This window comes from Podarcis tiliguerta (assembly GCF_965153285.1).
Source record: "Podarcis tiliguerta genome assembly, chromosome: 1".
NCBI classification, from domain to species: domain Eukaryota; kingdom Metazoa; phylum Chordata; class Lepidosauria; order Squamata; family Lacertidae; genus Podarcis; species Podarcis tiliguerta.
The window spans coordinates 5,736,724-5,752,237 of NC_139534.1; the positions used below are offsets into that span (position 1 = coordinate 5,736,724).

The window sequence follows — 15,514 nt, forward strand, 5'->3', positions numbered from 1 at the left end:
AAAGATGCTTTTCTTGACTAATGATCCCCTGTTTAGAAATAGGAAGTCGATATTCCTCCTGCAGCAGTCAGCTTCAATTTGTCACACTGCTCCAGAAGTTTGAGAAGCGGTTCTCAGGGTTGTTTGGTAATTGCTGGAGCCAATTACAAGCTTTTTAAAGCTGACCTAATCAGTGGTCCACTGAAAACAATCAGAAGCCAGCTGGTCTTGTTTCTACAGTAGTTTCAAAAGCTCCCCTCCTGCTCTGCAACTTTATAAACTTTTTTTGTGCTTGGTATAGTCACACAAATCACAGACCACAAATGTTAACTTGCAAGCTGTAGCTGCTCACCAAGATTTTCCTCCGAATCATATGAAACCTCTGCTTAAAGTTCATTGCAGCTTCCACTGCACTCCTGGTTATGAAGAATGATCTGTTTCTAACTGCCAGATTTTAAAGTTAGGTATGATGTTAATGTTGAGATTGCCTGAAATATTTGAATTTTCATAGTAATTTAAAAATTACAAGAGTGGAAGTATTTCCTATACTAAGACTTGAAATTTACCCTATTTGATAGTATTAAATGGTGGAGAATCAAAATACTTTTTTTTCTTATTGGTATTATTTACATAGCACTATCAATGTACATTGCTCTTTATGAAATTCTGCACAAAGACGCTTACAACCCCAAATTCAGTACAGGAGCAAGAGGTACCATATTTTTCGCCCTATAGGACGCACTTTTCCCCCTCCAAAAATGAAGGGGAAATCTGGGTGCGTCCTATGGGGCGAATGCAGGCTTTTGCTGAAGCTTGGAGAGCGAGAGGGGTCGGTGTGCACCAACCCCTCTCGCTCTCCAGGCTTCAGCAAGCTATCAGCAAGCCTGGGGAGCCCGTGGGAGTTCCCGCAGGGCTCCCTAGGCTGCGGATAGCAGCCTGCTGCCCGGGGCACCCTGAAGCAGAGCGCCTCGCCGCCGGGCAGATATCTGCAGCCGAGGGAGCCCCACGGGAGGTCCCGCAGGCCTCTCTAGGCTGCGAATAGCAGCCTGCTTCCTGGAGCGCGGGGTGCGCTGAAAGCAGAGCACCCGGTGCTTCAGGAAGACATCCGCAGCCTAGGCAGTCCTGCGGGAGTTCCCGCAGGGTTCCCTAGGCTGCGGATAGCAGCCTGCTGCGCGGGGCGCGCTGAAGTAGAGCACCCCGCGCTTCGGGCAGCCCCACAAGCTCGGGGGACAGTGGGGAGGCGCAGCGCCGCCATCCTGCTGTTCCCCGACCTGGTTTGGATTCCCTGATCTGGTTTTGGGGGGAAAATAAAGGGAATTTCCCCCCCTTTATTTCCCCCCCCCCAAAAAACCTAGGTGCGTCCTATGGGCCGGTGCGTCCTATGGGACGAAAAATACGGTAAGTGTAAGCAGGGCAAACAAGGTAAGAGGATGAATTTATTTCAGTCATACTTAGGCTTAGGATATGGGCACAATGCTTTAGGTTACAAAGTCTTCTCTACTCTACTGAGGGTACAAAATTTCACTTAATTATATAAGTCTCTGAAGCCGCTCAGATTGAGACCAGGTGCGTGGGCTGGACAGAACCAGAGTGTAACCTTGGGGGGAGGGCTAGCAGTGTGCATGCTGGTGGCAGTCAGAGCATTCCTCTGCTCCTCCCCAAATATCTATGGCCCATGCGTAAAAAAGTGCACTACCATATAACAGAGTTTGGGTGGGTTAGGAGTAATCTATCTGAAAGAGTATCAGTACATGAAAGGCAGTTGCCATGACTACAGTATACAGAAACTGAATGTAACAGATTTGGCCTATTTTTACCTGTACTAATTTTGGCCAAAATTTGGATGTGGGGGGCATGAAATTTAGTGTATTTAGGAATGCAACAAATATATGTTAATTACAGTGTCTTGATGCAAACTTCTCCAATTTACAGCTATGGATGTATTTTGAACAGAACACCTGGTTTCTAAACCGTTATCATGGTCCCATGAACAAAGAAGGCTAGGCAAGAAGAGTGATTTGTGTTGTGTGGTTCAATCAGTGTAAGAATGGGACGAAGGCACAGTAGTTTGCTCATTGGAGATAAGAGTCCGCTCTGAAACTGCAAGCTGGCTAACACTTATTTGGGAGGTGATGAAAACTTAGGGTATCAACCAACATGCAAATCAATATGTGAACCCATTTAGATTTATTTTTTTTTGGCAAAAATTACATATGTAAATGTATGTGATGCCACTTTTCTGCAAGGTGGCTATATGCATGAAATGGTAGGACAGTTCTTCATATGTCCCTGGTGCTTATTAGTATCCTACACATACTAATGCTACTACAAAATCATTTATTTATCACAACCAATCTGCAAGAGTGATGTGGAAGGTTACTGGCTTGGGAGAGCTGTTTGGCTTCCTTAACTCAGCTTCTAGCAATTAAGAAAATTAATCATTTGACATAGAACTCTACCTATGGATTAACTACAGTCTGTAAACTTCAGTTTAGATAGACATAATGCTGGAAATCATTCAACTACTTTTAAAAAAAGTAATAATTTTTGGTACATTAAAAAAGTATGCCCTTTCTGGCTACCAGTGCCCAGAGGCAATCATAAGGATGCAAAACAGGCAAGAAATACTTTATGGTTTTGCTGACACCTTGTGTTTGAAACAACAATATTAAAGCAAACATCATACATTTATGCAACATGGTACTTTTTTTGTTTGAAAAAGGAGAAAACAAGAGGGCAGGTGTATTACAAACTAGTAGAAAACTAAATATTCCTCAAATGGAAAGTTATAATGCACAACCTTTAATTGTCTGTTTTGTATAAGAAGGATGTACATTGTCAGATAACAAAATTACTTCATGAACCTATGCTGCAAATTAGTAGCAAGAAGTATGAAATCCAGATATGATTTGTCTCATTGAAATACCGGCAACTGAGATTTATGAGGACAGGTAAGCATATATAGTTTCAATGGGTTATGGGCAGATCAAACTTTCTCTGGATTTTAGCTTAACTTCAGTATCAACTTTTTTACCATTTTAGCTTAACTTCAGTATAAACTTTTTTTACTATTTATGTCTATACAAATGTCTGCATATATAGTAATGAAATAATGAATCAAAGATGGCACCAGAATTCATTCTTTATATTTACAGATTAATGTAATGGCACTGTTGACATTATGATACAAATAGCTATATTTGTTCTGTAATAGCAAAAGACACACCAGGGTTTTTATTTTTACAAAGTTATGGAGCAGAAACCAAAGAAAGAACATTTAACACCCCCATACTCCTATTTAGGAAGAAAGCACTCAGGTATTTGAAGTTCTCCTACAGTGTTTGTTGCCTGAAAGGTAATGGGCAATAAAAATGAGTCTGAATTCTCTCTTTTCTTTTCTTGTTCCCCTTTGGGTTTGGGTTTTTATTTAGATTTGTTTATTTATCTTTGATAAAAAATATATTGGATATTTAATATTAACCTTTGTGTATTTTCTTTCCAACTTAATATTAACCTTTATATATTTTCTTTCAAACTTTAATAAAATCTAATGGGGTGAAAGAGGCTGAAATACACTTATGAAGACAGCTTTTTTATTACTTAAAGTATTATGTTGTATTATGTTTCCTGAGCCAGTATTCTTCAAATAAAGGCAGTAATTAATGATTCACAGAAACTTAAAACTCTTATATATTCATCTAGAATTGTATTCTATTATTACTATTAGCCACAACAACCAGTGTTATCTTTAAAGGCAGCAATGAAAACAGCCTTCCTTGTTTATTTATTTGCATAAAATCAATGTAATTAATGGAAATATTAGAAAAATATGAAATTGGCTCTTAAACAGTCTGTTCAGATGACACCATCAAAGAGACCTGTACAAATGGTGAATGGGGGGGGGGGTAGTGTTGTACTTACAGGTCGCCTTCCTTATGCTTTGCTGACTATACTTAGGGTATTTGTGAATTACAATGTTTATCTGGAGAAAGAACTCTGATATCGCAACCCCAAATCTGCTTACAAGCACCAGTCTGGGGGTAGGCAAGTATTGCTCCCAACAACAGTGATTCACTTAATGTATACAGTAGTGAATTGCAGTCTGTTCTTTTAAAAATTACAACAATGTACTGTATTTTTTGCTCTATAAGACTCACTTTTCCCTCCTAAAAAGGGGAAATGTGTGTGCGTCTTATGGAGCGAATGCAGGCTGCGCAACTATCCCAGAAGCCAGAACAGCAAACGGGATTGCTGCTTTCACTGCACAGCGATCCCTCTTGCTGTTCTGGCTTCTGAGATTCAGAATATTTTTTTTCTTGTTTTCCTCCTCCAAAAACTAATTGCGTCTTGTGGTCTGGTGCGTCTTATAGAGCGAAAAATACGGTATATAGTAAGCACACACAAACACAGGCAAAGGACGACCTCGCTTGCATCCTTCAGGGTAAACACTAGATAGCTAGAATCTCTCCCTGGCAGGACTAGTTAACTAGTTACACCACTCTGAGCTTCCTGGAGAAGGAACGATCATATACAGATCCAGTGCTCTTTAGGCATTAGCTCCCATTTAAGACTGCAGCCAACGAGAGCAGCGCAGAAGTACTTTTAAAAGATAAACATTGGGTTAGATATCTTTCACATACTTTTTTAACGCCTGCACGCATACTGAAGCAGCTTACCTTGAGGAGTCTGGAGAGGGTTTTGCACGTCCCTGGGTATTTCCTTCCCACACGCTATTGGCTAACTCGTTCCCAATGGAGGACATTACTTTGATGAGTTCAATAGGCCAATCATCCAAGTCCAGTGAGCGCACACGCGACACGTGTGTGCCAAGGTTTCGGTGTATCCCTGAGCATTCAATACACATGAGTGCTCCCAGATTTAAGCTTGCCCAGTCAGGATCTATAGGAAAAGAAAACAAAGCAACACAATGAATATACATTCTAAGAGCTTTTCCCACCTATGGCAAGGTTACCAGTAATCAACTCTTATTTGAAGCTTTAACCGAACCCCTGAGTGATGCTGATGAGTCTGGACCCCATATCTAATTCTTAGCCAATTAAAGGAACTTTTAGCTCATGGTTCTTGGGGAATAAAATCTTGAGAATTATTATAGCAAATGTTTTTCTACCAACACAAGCATGGTACAGGTTAGAAGCAAGTAATTTAAAGATTTTACATGAAGGTACAAGTGCAACCTATTTAGCTATCATGGGGTAAATATGGTGGCAAAATGGAGAAGATGACAGGAAATAAGATGATTATACAACTCAGGACAAAGAGACAGCAATCAAAGAGCAGCTCTAAAAGTCCAAGATAAAAACCAAGCCCGCCTAAAACAGGTGTAGGGAGACTTTGGCCCCTAAGAATCTGAATTACAACTTCCATCAGCCCCTACAAGCATGGCCAGGGCCACTGTGGTCCAGTGACATCTGGCGAACCAAAGGTTCCTCACATCTGTACTACCATGTACTACTAAATGCAGCTACTCTCCTAATAATCACCGTCATCATTTGCAGATTCATTATTTCATATTTAACACATGCTAGTATGATGAGAAAAGATGAACAAGGCATTCCATACAACAGCTAAAAAGCAACCATTCTGATTTATGAAATTTCAAGGAAATATGTGCTGCTTTTGATTTTAGAGAAATCTTGGATTGCATTGAAAATGCAATGCCTACCAACACCAGTTGAGGCATGGGAAAAGCACAATTAGCAGTGCTTATAATTCTGAGTAGTATTTCAGATAGCCAGATGGTCCACATCAAGAAGGGTGATACGGTAGGAAGGTAGACTCTCCTTCCTTGGAGGTTATTAAGCAGATCTGTCATGGATGCTTTAGCTGATATTTCTGCATGGCAGGGGGTTGGACTAGATGATCCTTGGATCCCCTTTGCGAATCTATGATCCTTGAAAATTTGGAATTGACTCATGCTCTTGCTAGTAAACACTCACACCACACTTGGATAGGAGACTTATTTAAATTGAAGCTTGTATCCAAAGTGGACTGTAACAGTCATGTGATAGAATTCTTAACAACTGGCTTCCAAGTTTAAGCTGCAAAGGATGGTACTCTGCTGATCTCATAAACACGAGCAAGGAAGGATAATAACTAAACAATATATCCTCTCCTAGTGTCTAAATCCATTCCTACAAAGCCTGCCCACACTCAAAAGGAAATTAGGGTCAAGCCTTTCCCATAATGACAATGATGTTCAAAGAAGTTAAGGGGACAAACATGACATCTGACCTCTCCCTTGCGTGTCTGGCCTGTTTTACATACTAAAAAAAGACAGGTGTGTCCAATTTTAATGCAGGATGTGCATAGGGGGAGCTGGCCCCCTCACCTCTTCATTCAGGCTGCTCCAGGGGAAACTCTCATGTCCAGGCCATACCTCAGGCTAAAACTTAGATCCCATCACCTTCCACTCAGAAAACTGAGTTATCTGAAGGACCAACTAGGCCTATATCAATTTAGCCGCAAAAGCCCATAGCAAGTGCCAGATGCCGACACATTAGCTTGGGAAGAGTCAAATCAGCTGAGTTAAAAAGCAAGTGGCTGCCCACTGACTCCCAAGCCAGGCTCAAGGTTTTACATATACATATATTTGTGAATCTCATGCTAATATTAAAATAGGCATTGTACGTTTTCTAATATCACATGCTTTTTCCTTTTTGTCTGGAAAGAATGACGTTAAAATCCCCTAAAATTCCTAAGAGCCATTATTTCCCCTCTTATCTAGAGCATAACAGTAGCATGTTAAGTTGAAAAGGAATGAGAAACTGAAGAAAAAAACTCTCTCCTCAAAAGTGTTCCAGGTCAGTACTTACAAAAAAAATTGAGGTCTTAATCTAACCAGCAGCATGTGTTAATTAGGATTTAATAGGAATACACCACACAAATCAAATTCCATAATGAACACTAACTAGTGAAAAGAACACTGAATACAATACCAAGAGGGCAAGAACTAGAACAGGTGTTCATGTAACACTGAAGCAAAGAGACTACAAGCTTTATGAAGCCCAGGATAATGTTCCTTGTGGAAAAAAAGTACTCACTTTGTGCCCCACAGTCCACACAGCGAGAATTGCCTCTGATGTTTCTTATTGACTGAAGGGCCATGGCCTCATTCTGACTTGTCAGTCGGGACTGTGTATATTTAAAGAAACACACATACAGGAAATAAGAACTCAAAGAAAAGACAGAGACAACATTTCTGTCAGCTGGTGAAAAAGAGAGTTCAGAAATGGGTTGAATGAACATGATCATGGAATTTGATGCTTTTGGTTAGCTTCTCAGAAGTTGATCCTTTAGCATCTTTAAGTACTGTAATTCTGTGTCTGGCAAGCACAGCTCACAGTTTTCATCCATGTTTCTGACAGCTCAAGCTTTTATTGAACCACTGGGGCATAGAGCGTACAGGGCATCAGGAATCCAAAGGCAGTTGTCAGTGGTAAAGCAAGCTCAGAACTGAAGTGTGTCATTAACACCACAGATGATCACAGGACAGTCCATTCTTATAAATTCTGTTAAATTAAATTAATTCCTGTACCACTTTTGTTTCATGGTTATTGATTGTTAGGAAGATTTGGGAACAGAAGCAATGGTGAACAGAGCATTCTGCCATCAAAAGATCAGAATTGATCTTATGGCTTGCGTTACGGACTTCTCTCCACAGTGGCCTGCCAGTGACCTCTACTTTGACCCAGAAAGATAATCTCTATAGAAAGTGACTTTCAGTTTCTATACCAGCTGAGTCCTGAGCAAATTCAACTAGCTGTATCATGAACTTCCAGCTATAGATTTCAATGGAAGCCATACAACACTTTACGTAAGCTGGTATCTAGATATGCCATTATCAGGGATGTGTCTTGGTGGTTTCCTCAATCTCTTTCTTTAGAAAGTTTAATTTTGCATAATTGTTCAAGTTAGCTTATTCTACATTATGAATGTAAAACATGTACGAGCCATTATGGAATGAAGGTACTACTGTATTTCCCTTTTCAATTTAATCTACTTGTTGTTTAAAAGCCATAAGACTTAAAAGTTTTATTCATACATTGAACATGTAATCATCCCTAATTACAGAGAAGGAAACCCCCCCACTAAGCTTTCTATGCCAAAGTCAAAAGAACAAAAAATTGTGAACATGTATCTTGAAACGTAAGTCCCAATCCAGCTAAATTTAGTAATGACAAATCCCCATTGAAACGAAGAAATTAGTTGTGACCAACTTGTCCCACAGCTTTCAAGAGGATTAAGTCATGACTTACTTTAGCTAGATCACAGTTGTAGACAAATGTTGAAATGGGACATTGTGCACAATACTATCCTGAAGATACACAATACTATTCCTGCAGTATTAAACATAAAGCGTCATACATTTTCTAGTCCTAGAGAAACACAACAGCTTCCAGGAAAAATTGCAAAGTAACAAAGTAGGAAAAAAACTACTACTTTGCAGTACTGTACTCAAAATACTGAAAGCAAGATTTAGATCAATTTAAAAGCAGCAACTATTCATTCCAAATGAGTTATTTTAATGTGAAATTATATAGAAAACTGAAAAAATAAAACAATAAATAAGTTACTATTAAAAATCTAAATGCAAAGCAAGGCAAAACATTCCAGACAGAATAATGCTGCAGGAATTTCTCCTTTAAAACATTATAGAGGGTTTAAATGTTGATGACAGATATCCTTTTCCTCTGATCAATGTTGTTTATCTTACCTTATTCTTGCTGCTCTCACATGACTGCAGGCTGGCCAGAATTTGACTCTCTATAGCTTGGACCCAAGCATCTCTTTCTTCATATGTTGTAGCTTCAAAGTGCCAAGTCTGACCAGTAAGAGACACAATGATAAATTCAAAGTTATCTTCTTGTTCTGAAAGAGAAAATGGAGGGAGAGAATGATGGGTTAAAACTTATATTTAAAAGAATAAATTAAAACATGATTTTAAGAAAAGAACAGATGCAGCCGACAAAGGGTGCACATAACTCTGTCCCTCATATGGAAAATGAAAAGAGAGGCTGACCACAGCACACCTGGACACACATCACAGTGAAATGCCAGGAAAGCAGGGTAAGAGTTTTCTCTCCCCAAATTTTCTACTTTTCACTTGAAAAAATAGGGAAAGTCCTAAAAAGAATCTGAAAGAAATTTGGGGAGCAGATTTGGGATCAAAAATAAAAGATACAATTCAGCAAGTGTTATACGGCGGAAGTCTCCTATTAAGGTTATATAGGAGGGTAAAGGAGTCAATGATACCTTAGTGGTACTAAGGTGGTTCCCAGTGGAACGCCCGATGGAATTGGCAAAAAGGAACATTGATTTTTGTAATGTGTGCTGGAGAGGATGTTAGAGGGTGGACACTTTTTTCATATGTGGTAGATCTGCCCAGTAGTGCAATATTGTGGGTAAAAATCCTTCAAAAAATCTCTTCTGTTGTCTGTCAAATTCTTCCATTCAACCTGAATTCCACTCAGAGGATATGTACCATGTAAGTCACAAAGCCCTAATATTGTTTGTTGGCTGAAGAATGAAATTGCTCATCACTGAAATCATTGCTCTACCTTTACTTTAGACCAGAGCTTCCCAAACTTTTCAAGTAGGTGACACACTTTTTGGATAGGCATCATTTTGTGACACAGTAATTCAGTTTTACTAGCAAACCACAGGTTAAACTAACCCTTTCCAGCCCCAGGAGGAGCACAGGAAGTGTTTGTGTGACACACCTATACACTACAGCCTACACACTATCGTGTCACAACACACAGCTTGGAAAGCTCTGCTTGAGACAGCTGGAGAAACAAAATTTCAAAATAATCAACTTCCCTTTTGGTCAGACCATCTGCCTAGATATGGAGTTTTGCTTTTGTTGCTGTTTGAATCTTTTTGCATTCTTTTACTCTAGAATCTTCTTCTCAGATGTTCCTTTGTACTTATTAATGCTGGCTATCACAACCAGTTTTACATTCACTTAATCACTCATTTGTATTTACCCCAAGCTTCTAAGTCCTATTTTATCTTCTCTTGCTGTTTATTGGTAGGTTTATATTGAAAATGAACTTTCAACCTAAGTTTAAAAGATGAGGAAAGCAGAAAAAACCCCTGACATGTCTAGTTTGTCAAAGTAACCAAAATTGATCTGTTATAGGATGTTTATTTCTTCTATGATGATGGTTGTAAATGTTTTGAAGCTCAACTTTAGCACATTGTCACCATTACCACACAGTTGTTTTTTAAAGAGTTTTGAACTCATATTGAGTTAGGTAAAGGTAAAGGGACCCCTGACCATTAGGTCCAGTCGTGACCGACTCTGGGCTTGCGGCGCTCATCTCACTTTATTGGCTGAGGGAGCCGGTGTACAGCTTCCGGATCATGTGGCCAGCATGACTAAGCCGCTTCTGGCGAACCAGAGCAGCGCATGGAAACACCATTTACCTTCCCACCAGAGCGGTACCTATTTATCTACTTGCACTTTGACGTGCTTTCGAACTGCTAGGTTGGCAGGAACAGGGACTGAACAATGGGAGCTCACCCTGTCATGGGGATTCGAACCACCAACCTTCTGATCGGCAAGCCCTAGGCTCTGCGGTTTAACCAACAGCGCCACCTGCGTCCCTATATTGAGTTAGTTCAGATAAATGTTAACAATTCAAGCATTCTAATCTCCTGCCCCTTCCCGTATGATACAGTAAAAACAACAAAAGGCTCATTTTCTAACACTGTAATCTTTTCAATATTTCATGGATGAAAATAGTTTGAATGGATGGGATTAGGGGCAGAGTCTGGCAGCCCAGGGACTGGGAAAGTGGTAGGGACAACACAGTCCACACTTAAAACTATGCCGCAACTAGAAAGTGGAAACCAAAAGGGAATACAAGCAGCTGGATCCAGATAACTCCTACTGGTAGTCAGAGAAGCAAGCAAACAAACACCCATATGCACTTTATTGCATTTATACAATTGAGAGGACTTTGGAGACCATGAAGGAGACCATGGTCAATGCTACCAAAAGCTGCTGAGAGGTCAAGGAGAATTAACAGGGACACATTTTCCCTGTCTCTTTGCTGACAGAGGTCATCATACAGGAGGATCAAAGCAGTTACTGTACCAAAACCAGGCCTAAACCCTGATTTAAAAGGCTCTAGAAAATGTTTTCTCAAAAAGTGCCTGGATCTGGGTGACAACCACCTGCTCAAGAACTTTGCCTAAGTAGGGGAGATTAACAAGTGGCCAGTAGCTACTTAGATTTTCTGAATCCAGGGAGGGGTTTTTTCTTCCTTCAAGCAGGCAGGGACCACCCTTCTCACAAGAAGGCATTAATCACCTCCCTGGCCCAACCAGCTGTTCTCTCCCTGCCAGAGACGTAGCGTGGGCAGGGGCACACAAAGTGCTCCTTTCTCAGGTTTAAATTTGACAGCCTGACCTCTTCACCTGCTGCTTGGGATGGAGAGGGGGAGGATGGGTTTCAGGAAGCAGCTTGGGTGCCTGGTGTGGGGGCATGTCCTGCAGCCGGGGGCGGGCCTCTCTGCCCATGGGGTGGGGCGAGCCTCTCCACTGCTTGGAGCCTCTCTGCCGCCTCCCCCTCGGCTGTAGGGCGGCTGAGGCAGAGGCAGACGCAAGTCCCACACTGCCGTTTCAGGCAGCGCGGAACCTGCAGGCGCCTAAGCCACCACGTCACTCCTAAAAAGTTTCGTGAGCCCATTTAAAAAAAAAAACTCATTTAGTCTCACCCCCTCAGTGATGGCACCCGGGGCAGACCACACCCCCCGCACCCCCCTTCGTCCACCACTGAAGCAGTGTAGAAGCGACTCTAGGGGAGGGCGGCCAAAGCACTGGCAGCACACATTCCAATGGCAGGTGGGGGCACCAGAATTTGATGTTGCACAGAGTGCCCCTCTACCAGGGAGACCTTATGGCTGCTGCACCCAGGAAGTGCCTGGTCACTCACCTGCATGGTCCAGTAATGCGCACAATGGCCCTCCCCCCTCCCTTTGGCCTGTGGTGAAGGGCAAGGGCAAGGCAGGCTGTGACTGAAGCCATTAGTGTCCCTCAGCATCACGGATCCTTCTCTGCAAGCCCTCCTCCCTCGGGAGGTTCAGAGGTGGCAGTGCCCTGCGGGGTCCTTCTGTGAGACGGTTGCCCACTTGCCCCTGCACAGGGAGGCTGGCCTTCACCACATCCCTTCAGGTGCAGGAAAACATGGCGCTCTCCTCCTGGGCTCATGAACAGCTCGCCTTTTAAAATGTGTGTGGGAGAGTGGGAGAGATTCTATAAAATGTCTACACCACTTGATTGTTAAAAAAGCTCAAAGCGGTTTACAAAAAAGATCAAAAATATAAATAACGAATGGTTTAGTTCTGTGAATGGCAAGGGATGAGGTCCGGAGCATGTTGTAAAAATATAAGCGGTGCCCCTGAAAGCAAGGTGGCTTTGAGTGGAAATACTGACAGCCACATCAGTCTAGCTTTCCCCTGCTTATTCCTTCCCTTCCTTTGTCTATGGAACAACCACCACTCCCCACAGGAGCATCTCTGCTGAGGAGCGGCACATGCACAGTCAGTCACTTAAGCCAAGCCACGCAGGCAAAGTTCCAGCTGTCCCCCTCCCCCTTTCTTGCCAATACATTATTTTTGTTTGCATGTGCAGGCTGCCTGGCTGTTATTCATAGTTGAGTTCTAGAGACATACAAAGGGTCAACAGCCAAGGTAGGCCAATAATATTATTTCCCAGTTTGGGGTGGGAGTGGTTGGGTGAGTAGAAGAAGAGCTTGGATTTGATATCCCACTTTATCTCTACCCTAAGGAGTCTCAAAGCTGCTAACAATCTCCTTTCCCTTCCTCCCCCACAACAAACACTCTGTGAGGTGAGGCTGAGAGACTTCAGTGTGTCTCTGGCCCAAGGTCACCCAGCAGCTGCATGTGGAGGAACGGGGAAGCGAACCCGGTTCACCAGATTACGAGTCTACCGATCTTAACCACTACACCACACTGGCTCTCAGAGGTTGGATGGCCACCTGTCATGGATGCTTTAGTTGAGAGTCCAGAGGTTGGTCAGGACTTTAACAGGAGCATGAGTCATATCATCTAGAAAATCCTCCAGAGCTATCTGGAAAGCCATTGGATCCATCAGGTTTGGAAGGTGGAGCATCCTAATAGTCTCCCATCTCTACAGAGGGGGAAAGGTGCTGAAAGAGCAATTCTCAACAGGAAGTGATCAGACCATGACAAGGGACTGAGATCAATATCCCCCACTTTCAGATCACCCTCTTCCTACCCAGCTGAGAAAATAAAGTCTAGAGTGCAACCTGCCACATGTGTTGTGCCAGCCATGAAATCCTGAGCCACCTCAGAGCCAGTCACCTAGGCATGGATGTGGAAGTCCCCCAGAAACAGCAGTCTGGGAATCCTCAACACTGCCTCCCAAACCAGCTCTTTCAGCTCAGGCAGGGAGACTGCTGGGCAGTGAGGTGGGCGGTAAACTAGCAGAATCCCTGATCTGTCCCGATTGCCCAATGCCAAGAACACACATTCCAGATCCCCCCTTAGCTGGACAGAAAGCCTGGAAATAAAGAGAGGGAGAATCTCTATAGACCACAAGTCCCCTCCCTGACTTGAAAGTCTGGCCTAATGCTGCACCAAGCACCCAGATGGGCACAGCTGGGTGAGACCAACTCTGCCCTGCTCACCCATCCAGGTCTCAGTGATACATGCCAGATCAGTCTCCTCACCCATAATCAGATCATGGATGAGGGAGGTCTAATTCAGATCCACCTGGCATTCAGCAACAGCAGCTGCAGATCCAAGGACTGGCTGACAGGACAGCTGCAATTCTCCAGGTTGGAGGAGGAGTTGGCACACGTCACAGTCACTGTGCTGTGTGCCCCTTACCCAGCCTGCCCCACCTCTCATGCCACACTTCCCCCTACTCTGAACCACTGCAATTGGCCCCCCCGGCTCTCCCCAGCTCCTCTCCTCCCAGATACACCTCCCTCAATAAAAATCACTACCAACAACAACCCCCACACAAAGTTAAAACAGTTGCCTGTGGTGCAGTCAGGAGATGTTGATTGGCTGCAGGTGCAGAGGCCACAAGACTACTGCTGCTCTCAGCTGCTGGGAAGGAAAGGATCTCTGGATCAGGGCTGTTTGATCATCATCTGTTCACTGAGGGCAACTGCTGATTAGCAGGTGTTCTGCATGGTAGAACACCTGCTTTGCATACAGAAGGGCACAGGCTCAATAGCCTTTTTCTTTAGTTTGGCCCAGTTAGCTGCAGTCCGTCACTGTTGACAGCACTGAGTTAGATGGACCAATGGCATAAGGCAGCTTCCTATGTAGTCACCAGAGATAAGGAGTTAGGTAGCATTTTTGAATATCCATAGCAAGACATTTCTTACAGGGATTTTTGGCTACTACAGACTCTGAATGCAGTTCAGACATATCCTGAGGAAGTTATCTCTGTTCACAAAAGGTCTGATGGAAAGATGGTTATACTCTCAAAAGCTGGTTTCAGAACTAAATGGTTAACTTTTAAACCCAACAGTATTGCAGTTCATGCAGTTTAAATCCCTGTGAGCCCAATCACAACATTTTATTAAACAGTTTCCTAAGTTTAACTGTTATGCATGGAAAGGTCCACTATAATAGTATTTTAGCACCATCAACCTGTCAAAACCAACTTGCCCAATTATCCCAAACTGCATTAACAACAGTGAATATTACTCTAATTGTGTCCAGTTTCTATGCAGACGAAGTCCCACGTGGCTAATTTTGTTATCTTCAGGGACAAGCAACTTGGCCATCAAACTGATTTCAAAAAGAATCCTACTCTTAACACAGATCCAGGTTGTTGCCATGCCATTCTTTACTTTATTTTTCCTCTAAAAGGTTAGTGGGCCAATTAATCATCATCCCTCCCCCCGGGAATTTAGCATACAGAGGGTTAACGGGCAGGAAGCAGGAAGTTTTCTATATTTGAAGGATAGCAAAAAGTAAATAACTACTTTGGGGGTATTTTGATATTAAATGGTGAAGGCACTCAAGAAAGCACTCAGTGGAGTTGTTTGCTCCAGTATAAATAAAAATTTAACAACATTTATCTATCCAACTTATAATAGTAGTTTTATTAACTGATTTCCAAAATGCTAATACCTATTTTTCAGAGGATAATACGCTTTTGAATTATGTATCTACTACGTAGAATTTGAGCACTGGACAACGCAAATGGATTCTCCATGCCCTCACTAGGGCCAAAAGACTGATGTTGCTGCATTGGAAAGATAAATGTACGGCTCCGTTAATTCAATGGATTGAAGACCTGACTACTCTTGCCACCTATGAGCAGATTGCTTATAAAGGTAGACTTTGCATGGACAAGTATAATGAAATTTGGAACTCATTTATACAAAACACAGTATGTTAAAAATTGTAATTGATAACTGCTAACAATATAGTGATATACTATATGATTTTTCTTTTATTTTTCTTCATTTTTTAATAGCACTTTTATGTAAATAATAATA

General features: G+C 42.2%; 1 protein-coding gene across 7 annotated transcripts in view; it reads right to left on the reverse strand.

Moving 5' to 3' along the window:
- The window catches only part of AGAP1 (ArfGAP with GTPase domain, ankyrin repeat and PH domain 1), a 319,294-nt gene that overhangs the window by 39,870 nt on the left and 263,910 nt on the right, over positions 1–15,514 (reverse strand). For 5 of the 7 annotated variants that reach the window (XM_083400967.1, XM_083400965.1, XM_083400966.1 and 2 more), the window contains 3 exons: positions 8,714–8,868; positions 7,041–7,131; positions 4,656–4,878 (listed from right to left, as the gene is read on the reverse strand). In XM_083400967.1, the coding sequence (XP_083257093.1) occupies positions 4,656–4,878; positions 7,041–7,131; positions 8,714–8,868 (469 nt within the window). Of the gene's footprint in view, positions 1–2,165; positions 4,082–4,361; positions 4,879–7,040; positions 7,132–8,713; positions 8,869–15,514 lie in introns of those variants that run through there. The other 2 variants (XR_014502416.1, XR_014502417.1) reach the window with 1 other exon arrangement.